The 9,896-nt window shown below is 41.1% G+C and overlaps 1 protein-coding gene and 1 long non-coding RNA gene across 2 annotated transcripts; both read left to right on the top strand.

Annotated features, from left to right (window-relative positions):
• The first annotated feature begins 326 nt into the window (after positions 1 to 326).
• LOC120967447 (uncharacterized) lies at positions 327 to 4,895 on the top strand. Its single transcript, XR_005761220.3, has 3 exons — positions 327 to 1,672; positions 2,002 to 2,212; positions 3,568 to 4,895. It is a non-coding gene; the product is annotated as an uncharacterized lncRNA (long non-coding RNA).
• Positions 4,896 to 5,421: 526 nt separating this feature from the next.
• Positions 5,422 to 6,736, top strand: LOC109741827 (nicotianamine synthase 1). Its single transcript, XM_020300907.4, has one exon. The coding sequence runs from the start codon at positions 5,517 to 5,519 to the stop codon at positions 6,504 to 6,506; it is 990 nt and encodes a 329-aa protein (XP_020156496.1). The 5' UTR covers positions 5,422 to 5,516; the 3' UTR covers positions 6,507 to 6,736.
• Positions 6,737 to 9,896: the final 3,160 nt, after the last annotated feature.

Here is a 9,896-nt window from a genome sequence, read left to right as displayed (position 1 = left end):
GCGGCGTCGATCCAGGCGGCGGGGTCGTCGGGCGAGCGGGGAACTCCAGGGAGGAGGCGGCGAGGTGGCGGTGGCGGTGGCGTTCCGGGCGGCAGCGAGGAGGCCAGGAGGGGCGGCGAGGCGGGCGACGGGTGGCGTCGGGGGCGATCCCGATCCAGGAGGGGATCGGGGGAGTGGGGGGGAAGTGGGGAGGAGGTGTCGGTGGTGAGTGGGGGGGGGAGTGGATAAGGTGTCGGTGGTGGGGGGGGTGGCCGGCCGGCTGGGCCTGGGGTCGGCCCAGTTGGGCCAGGGCCCAGTAGGGGGAGGGGGGGTTCCTCCTTTCTTCTTCTTTTTTCTGTTTGTTTTCTCTGTTGCATTTTCTTTTCTTTTTATTTATTTTCTTTTCTGTTTTACATCATTTTAAAATAGTTAGGCATTTTCTAAAAATATGTTTTCTCCACAATAATTATCAGTGCAATATCTGGCACCCACCGAACATTTTTGTTTAAATTTTTGAAAACTTTTATTATTGACATTAATTTGAATTTAAATTTTGAAACGGTTTCGCATCATCGCGAGGTTAACAACAGTAACCGTGGTGACGTGGCATCATTAGCGTGGGATTACTGTAGCTTAATTATCCGGGCGTTACTTTCTCCTAGATAGATCTTGTGTGATCGTAGAATTTTTTCGAAATACTACGTTCCCCAACAAATTATTTTACTAATCCTCATTTTGTTTCAAACCAAACTCAAATTCAAATTCAAATGCCAAGTTGAGTTATAATTTTATAAAGCAGTAAATTAAAATGTTCCTCAGGTTGAGAATATTCACTACATAATTTTCATACATTAACAATCTTTTTTTGAATTTTTCAAAATGGCTATGTATATTAAATAGTGGACTAGAGGCACCCGTTTAGCCCTTTTAAATGCAATTATAATTTAAATGATTTCAATTTGGCCCCAAACTTTTTGTGCCACCCCAAAGTTTTGTGCTTGATTTATGTGCCAAGTTTCAGTTATAGCAAAAATCGTTTGCTGCATAATCTAAATGCAAAAGAATGGTGGAAATATTACAGGAAATAAAAGGGAAAATATGGGAGACCTACTGTGCACTTAGGCCTGCTAAGCTACAGTGCGGCCCAGCCCACTTGGAGTCTCCCCTCTCCTCTGTTCACAGAACATGCGCAACTTCACATACTTGAAAGTCAACTTGATAAGTTCAAGATGAAAGATGGTGAAGGCGTTTACTCTAGGCTTGCACTCATCAGTTCGAAATTGTTCGAAATTTCCGGATATTTCAGTGAGTTCAGAAATCTATTATATATAAAAAGCACTTAATGGCCTCATTAGAAAAATATAAATAACCTTGAAATTACCACAATAATTAAAAACATCTGGCGTTTATTTAACTGACTAAAATTATATAGCCATTAGATTAGATTAGATTTATGTGAAAAAATTACCCACCATTGCCATTATAATAAAGAAGAAAACGTTTCACCATATCCTTAGCTAATTAAAACAAAAAATACCATAGGATTATGGGTAACCAATCGTTTTGTCAAAATCGTACTGCAAAGAGAGGCACCGCTAGGGTTTCTCTGGCGGCGGCTCAGGTTCTCACATCGATGGGGTTCCGCCCAGAAGCCTCAATCGATTCTCCGATGACTTGTGTGCTGATAAGAGAGGTACATACATGTATTTCATCTTTCCTTGCTCCACCGATTGTAAATATTGGTGCCTTTTTTTCCCAGATCCCTACGATGTTGTTGACGATGTGATAAATAGCAACGATCTAGTCCAGCCTCTCCTTAATCCTTTTATATCTACTTTTCATGTCGTACTAGATCCATCCAACTCTGTAACCGATCTTAAAAAAGGGCGGTCAACCCAATCCAATATCTCTCCTAATCTCTTTCTTTTTTAACCTTCTAATCGCCTCAGATTTTAGGTTCTGACCATGCATCAATCGAGCTTCTATTTTCGGTCAATTAATGAATTATTCTCATGATGGTAGATGTAGCTGAGTATGGGGTGCATGTATTTGCTGGACTCAAGCCGATCTCACAGCCGCCGAGGAAGTGCAGGCTGCCGCGGATTGGTGGTGCAATGATTTCTGCTCCATTCATCAACTGTTAAATTCATCACTAAACCAGGACGATTGGAGTGGCCTTTTCGGTTGCTTGGAAGGAAGCTCAGTCATCTAACCACAAGATTTGAAATTTCAGGTGCGTGTACGTATTCAGTCCAACGTGTTATCAGGCATGAATATTGATAGCTAAATTATCGTAGCTAGCTCCCCCAGAACCAATGTAGAAGAACAGATAATAACTATGTGTGTGGGCTGCTATAATCGAAGTCTTGAATAGAGGAAGACAAAAGAAGTTGTACGTTAACGCACCCCTTATTTGACGATTTACACCTTCAACTGACCAGTTATTTCCACCTAGCCAACGATATTGCTTGGCTTAGCATGCAAGAACTAAGGATGAGATATTAATTTCTTAAAGGTGAATGCTAACATATAGATAATTATTACTTGCTATTTGATTTTATCTGGGATTATTGGTTATGAAGCATGCCTTTCGAGTATAAATAATAATGATCAGTTCTCACATCCGTTTCCCATTTTAGTCTTTGTTTTTCCTTCAGAGTATATCTGCCCAGAAGAATGATGCTTACAAATTTTGCTTTTAGTGTTTCCGGAATGCCATTCTATTTCTGTAAGATACAATACCACGTAACATGGTGAAATATCATCACCATGTCCACCAAAATTTGTCCTTTTCTTACTGTTTATCTGCCATGACAAACTGCGCGCACAGATTGTAATCACACAGCGATAGGAGATAGTAATGTAGACAAATTAAAGGAGTACTGGAATGATTGCTACTGTTGTATTTCTGCTATATAATATACTGCACTACAGGAAGTTGTTGTAGTAAAGGAAAATAAAGATTTATTAATCAGATTCAATGGTCATGTTTTCGGCAACTTGGAATCAAACAATAAAAAAACAAATATTATACTTTTCACGTTATCGATTCTTTGTGTTAATAGATACAAGAACGATGCTATACACACGACAATTTCCGAATGATTTTCGGATGATGTAGCACGTCAAGCCGTCTATGCGTACTGCAGACCTGGACAGCACCGTCCAATCCTCCATCATGCAAAGTTCACTTCGCAACTGTCATCCGCATAGTAGTTTCGTAGATACAACACTGCACTTTCTTTTTGTGGTTGTACAACCTGCATATTGGCCATGGACTAGCTTGCGACCTGAAGTCTGGCTATGTGCACTAACTGCTCATGGACATGAGCAGAACACAATTTTAGTTCTAGACATGAATCGTTAAATTATGACTTATTAAAATATTTATGTGTGCTGATTTACTATCAGGCAACAGCAAACCATTTAATTATCTCACGAACTTATATTCCTCATGCTATGACATAGGCAACTGTCACTCTAGAACATATGATGTGTCATAAAGAAAAATCTATTCTGGCATGATAAGGGGAATACAACACCTCTTAAGCTACAATACCCTAACCTTTTCTCTTTTTCCCTTAACAGTTTGTCCTTGGTTCAGCAAGTTTCTGAGACTAATAATCTCCAAGAGATCTTTCACAAGCCACTCTCTACCCAAGCTTTTGGCCAGTTCCAACAAGTTCAATTAACATTAGCTCACATCACTCTCACGCCTTGCTCGCTAGGATATATGGAGCTACTATTGAAATTATGCAACCTTTTCTGCTGCCAAACTTTACAGAGTTCTAATTCAAGGAGAGAGGGCACACCCCATATTTAAGAAGATTTGGAAATCAGCAGTGATTCAGAGATACCAAATTTTCTGTTGGTTTCTGATCCAAGATAGGCTCAACACAACAAGTCTGCTTCTTAGGAAATCATTTCACCTGCCCTCCTACCAATGTGCGCTATGTAATGAGCAAATTGAGACCACATTGCACCTCTTTTTGGACTGCTCATTTGCTCTAGAATGCTGGCACCTGATCACCCCTAATAAGAAGAGGAACACATCTTTCATTCAGGAAATCATGCTGGCTTTGAATGAATTACCAAATGGAGTGGGCATGAACATTGTCATTAATGAGTTGCTGGCATATTTGGATGCAAAGGAACAACAAGATCTTTAAGCATATATATCCAATCACCACATCATGGAAGCTGCTACACAAGAAAGATTTACAGTTGCTACATCATAGAACTAAGCACTAGCTCCTTCAAGTTTTTCAAGACTGGATTGCCACACGTTTGTAGTCTGAAAGATCCTTGAGTTAGACATGTTTCCAAGAGCAGGCATTGGTTAGATGGGCTTGGCCATCTCCTTTTCTTTTTATCCCTTTTGTACATACATTTTTAATTGCTTTTAATGAAAATTACCATCGAACAATTGTTATTCAGCCTCTGGCTAAAAAAACATGCTAGAAGAACTGAGAAGTCGAGAAGACTACATAATGTGGAAAGTGAAGAATCAGACTGATGGGACCCAAAAACAGATGACATTTTGTACATGTAGTAGTGTGGATAATGTTATTTTTTCTACAAAGAAAGTAGACACTATTTCTTTCTAGAAAGTGGTCACTGTGAAAGCAAACAATGTAACATGAATATATAAGTTTCTTACCGAGAAAGTTTTACTGGATATGTATAGTACATAAATAAACTAAATCACAAAAATAAATATGTGAATTATGCATGGCGTTAGAAAATGCACCTATACCTATAACTACACTTACACTATGACAACTATTAAATTTATGTTTACAGAAAAATATATAGCTAAGCGGCATGAAAAAAAGGTAGAAAAATAATACAAACACAATTTAAACAACACGAGTGATCATAAAAAAATTAGTATGGCATGCACACTTAGGAAGTAAATGATGAAGGGGTAACACATATATTTATATATCAATAAAAACACAAACGTGTTGAAGATAGAACTACGTTTGAAGTAGTCTTACATTTGAAAATGCCATCACATTTGGTTTTCTTCTTCTTCTGAAAAATCAAATAATATGCTTTCACCATTTAACTTTATGAAATGCTAGTCCCCACATCAAGCGGGCCACTTTGCTAGTTTATCTAATATCGGTATTTTAAACCTTGTCGTCCTCATTCATGTTTGGAGACCCCAACACGAGGGACCCAAACTGGACGAACGCAATCTTCATGGATATTAGTATAAAATGTTGTCAACTTCAGCATAGCGACATGAGCCTCTAAGATTATAGTACTACATTTTCAAACACGTAAAAGTCTGACGAGAGGCATGAAACCCGCCTGGGCATGGATGCGTGAAGCGTGCACAATCAAAAGCGTCTTTTTCCTCAGCCGCAGGCCGGCGTGAAATCGCGCACAGCACAAGAAGTCTCGCCACTGCTATATTATATATACGCCCATGTATCCATTTCAGAACTCATCGAGCAGCTCCATCGTTCAGAGGCACACATTTTCTCCTGCTTCCAGAGTTCTTCCGGTCACCAAGAAGCAATTATAACATGGATGCCCAGAACAAGGAGGTCGCTGCTCTGATCGAGAAGATCGCCGGTCTCCAGTCCGCCATCGCCGAGCTGCCGTCGCTGAGCCCGTCCCCCGAGGTCGACAGGCTCTTCACCGACCTCGTCACGGCCTGCGTCCCGCCGAGCCCCGTCGACGTGACGAAGCTCAGCCCGGAGCACCAGAGGATGCGGGAGGCGCTCATCCGCCTCTGCTCCGCCGCCGAGGGGAAGCTCGAGGCGCACTACGCCGACCTGCTCGCCACCTTCGACAACCCGCTCGACCACCTCGCCCGCTTCCCCTACTACAGCAACTACGTCAACCTCAGCAGGCTGGAGTACGAGCTCCTGGCGCGCCACGTGCCGGGCATCGCGCCGGCGCGCGTCGCCTTCATCGGCTCCGGCCCGCTGCCGTTCAGCTCGTTCGTCCTCGCCGCGCACCACCTGCCCGACGCGCACTTCGACAACTACGACCTGTGCGGCGCGGCCAACGAGCGCGCCAGGAAGCTGTTCGGCGCGAGCGAGGACGGCGTGGGCGCGCGCATGAAGTTCCACACGGCGGACGTCGCCGACCTCTCGCAGGAGCTCGGCGCGTACGACGTGGTCTTCCTCGCCGCGCTCGTCGGCATGGTGGCCGAGGAGAAGGCCAAGGTGATAGCCCACCTGGGCGCGCACATGGTGGAGGGGGCGTCCCTGGTCGTGCGGAGCGCGCACGGCGCCCGCGGCTTCCTGTACCCCATCGTCGACCCGGAGGACATCAGGCGAGGCGGGTTCGAGGTGCTGGCCGTGCACCACCCCGAAGGTGAGGTCATCAACTCTGTCATTGTCGCCCGTAAGGTCGTCGACGCGCAGCTCAGTGGGCCGCTGAACGGAGACGCGCACGCGCGGGGCGCGGTGCCGCTGGTCAGCCCGCCGTGCAGCTTCTCCACCAAGATGGAGGCGGGCGCGCTTGAGAAGAGCGACGAGTTGGCCACCAAAGAGCTGGCCTTTTGATTCGAAAATGTGCGTGCTGATCATCTCTCCTCAACTCGTCATTCTGTCGCCTGCGATCGTGGTAAATTCCCTACTCGTTTGTTTTGATGTTTGTGCGTGTAAGAGATGTGCGTTCTGCCTTGTGGAGTTGTGTTGTTAATTTACACACGTTACATGTAGTAAGTACTACTTGTATTTGTACTTGGAGTAATGGTATGTAAGAGAAATAATGTGTGATTTGAAGTGCAATACTCCATCCGTCTCAAAATAAATCTTTCTTGGTATAACTTTGTACTAAAGTCAGTACAAAGCTAAGACACTTATTTTAGGACCGAGGAAGTACTAAATAATACTGCCCGCAAAAAAAAGTACTAAATAATACTCCATCCGTTCCTTTATATAAAGTGTATTGTTTTTTCAAAAGTCAAAGTGCATATTTGACCGAGTTTCTAGAAAAATGTATAAATATCTACAATACAAATTTTATATCATTTGATCAATCTTGAAAAATAGTTTCATATTTTATCTATTAGGTATTGCAGATGTTGTTATTTTATTCTATAATCTTGATCAAACATTTAAATGGTTGACTTGCACGACAATCGATACACCTTATACTCTGTAAGAGAGGGAGTAAGAAAGAGCAGTGCCATGCATTCGACGATTCTTTGGGCGATGCATGTGCCATAGACATAGTGTGCGAAGCTATCATCAACTTCTTGAAAACCCCAGTTTTGCTATCTCGCAACCAACCGACAAATACTTCCTTAGTTCCGAATTATAAAATGTTCTAACTATTTTCTGAATTGGATATATTTTGAAGCGCTTTAGTGCGTTTGTTTACTCATTTAAGTCTGTATGTAGTTCATATTTAGATATTCAAGCGTCCTACAATTTGGAACAAAGGTGATAGTTAGTAAGTCGACATGCAAGTATATAGTAAGAAGATATGCATTGTATAATTGTTTCTAAATGGATTGAGAAATAGTCAGCCATAAAAATTATTGACATAACTTAAGAAGATAATAACTTTCCGTGGAAATCAATTACCATCCTATAACCTGTTACAAAAACACGAGGCGAGGTCGGCGCCGAAAGAGCACGCGAGAATCACTTTCTCTTCTCAAGTTCCAATAGAATGTAGAAGATAAACCCTTATAAAGGGTCTAAAACTTCTTCCAAATCCGGGGTGCTACAAAACTTCCCACCACCTAGTCATGTTACCCACGTGGGTCCTTAGAGATTTTCTGAAATTGTTATATGTGCCTGTAGCTTATACAATATTATATTTCAACAACAACAACTCCGCCATGCCAGAAACATCATTGAAGATCTAAGTCTGCCTCAAAATACAGGGTTCTTCAGAATGGAAGGTCCAAGTTAGTTGAATATTTAAAGCCCAAGTTGTTTGCATACCTCTAATAGATTACATCAAAATTGAATAATGCCATGAGTTCGAGATATACAACTATTAAAATGATTTTGAGAGCCATACCAAGGAATCAATTACCATTCTATAACCTGTTACAATTCTTTGTGGAATCAATTCATCTTTATCATTAGGAACAATAGTAATACCTCCTTTCTTAGGAACACAATGGACAGGCCTTACCCACTGACTATCAGCAACGGATAAATTATACCTGCCTCCAGAAGCTTTAGTATTTCTTTTCTTACCACTTCTTTCATCTTAGGATTTAACCGTCGTTGGTGATCAACAACCGGTTTAGCGTCTCTCTCCAATTTTATTTTGTGCTGGCATAGAGTGGGACTAATGCCCTTAAGATCATCAAGAGTATATCCAATAGCAGCACGGTGCTTCTTCAGAGTTTTCAATAATTTCTCTTCTTCTTGCTCTGAAAGGTTAGCACTAATAATAACAGGATATATCTTCTTTTCATCAAGATAAGCATATTTAAGAGTATCAGGTAATGGTTTAAGCTCAAACATGGGACCACCCTTGGATGGAGGAGGATCCCCTAGAATTTCAACAGGCAAATTGTTTTTTAAAATAGGTCCCTGCTTGAAGAATACTTCATCTGTTTCCCTTCTTTCATTCATAAACATATCATTTTCATGGTCTAGCAAATATTCTTCTAAAGGATCATTAGGAGGCACAACAATAGAAGCAAGACCAATAATTTCATCATTACTAGGCAATTCTTTATCATGGGGTTGTCTACGAAATTTAGCAAAATTAAAATCATGAGACATATCCCCTAAACCAATAGTAACAACATCTTTTTTGCAATCTATCTTAGCATTAACAGTATTCAAGAAGGGTCTACCAAATATAATGGGACAGAAGTCATCTTGTGGGGAACCAAGAACAAGAAAATCAGTAGGATATTTAAATTTCCCACACAAGACTTCAACATCTCTAACAATCCCAACTGGTGAAATAGTATCTCTATTGGCAAACTTAATTGTAACATCAATACCTTCTAACTCAGCAGGTGCAATATCATGCATAATTTCTTCGTATAAAGAATGAGGTATTGCACTTGCACTAGCACCCATATCACATAAGCCATGATAATAATGATCTCCTATTTTAACAGAAATAACAGGCATGCCTACAACAGGTCTATGTTTATTTTTAGTATCGGGTCTAGCAATTCTAGCAGCTTCATTACAGAAGTAAATAACATGCCCATCAATATTATCGACCAAGAGATCTTTAACCATAACAATACTAGGTTCAACTTTAATTTGCTCGGAGGGTGTAGGTGTTCTAGTATTACTCTTAAGAACCACAGTTGAAGCTTTAGCATGATCCTTTATTCTAACAGGGAAAGATGGTTTCTCAATATAAGCGGTAGGAACAATAGGATCAACATTGCAAGTGATAGTCTTTTCTTCAACTTTAATAGGTTCAACTACTTTTACTTCAATGGGAGGATGATATTTAAACCACTTCTCCTTAGGGAGATCAACATAAGTAGCAAAGGATTCATAGAAAGAAGCTACTATCTCAGAGTCAAGTCCATATTTAGTGCTAAATTCACGGAAAACATCGGTATCCATAAAAGATTTAACACAATCAAACTTAGGTGCTATACCTTGACTCCTTACCTTCGTCGAGTTCCCAATCTTCAGAGTTGTGTTTAATTCTTTCTAATAAATCCCGTCTGAATTCAATAGTCTTCATCATAAAAGAACCAGTACAAGAAGTATCGAGCATGGAGCGATTATTGAGAGAAAGCCGAGCATAAATTTTTTGAATAATAATTTCTCTTGAGAGCTCATGATTGGGGCATGAATATAACATTGACTTAAGCCTCCCCCAAGCTTGAGCGATGCTTTCTCCTTCGCGAGGCCAAAAATTATATATATAATTACGATCACGATGAACCAGATGCATAGGATAAAACTTCTGATGAAATTCCAATTTCAATCGGTTGTAGTTCC

The sequence above is a fragment of the Aegilops tauschii genome, chromosome 6 (genome assembly GCF_002575655.3).
Source record: "Aegilops tauschii subsp. strangulata cultivar AL8/78 chromosome 6, Aet v6.0, whole genome shotgun sequence".
NCBI classification, from domain to species: domain Eukaryota; kingdom Viridiplantae; phylum Streptophyta; class Magnoliopsida; order Poales; family Poaceae; genus Aegilops; species Aegilops tauschii.
The sequence above is the reverse complement of the archived record's forward strand: the minus strand, read 5'-3'. Positions and strand labels throughout refer to the sequence as shown.

Excerpts from the sequence above, each read along its gene's own strand:
- LOC109741827 (XM_020300907.4), top strand. The coding sequence starts at position 5,517 with ATGGATGCCCAGAACAAGGAGGTCGCTGCTCTGATCGAGAAGATCGCC.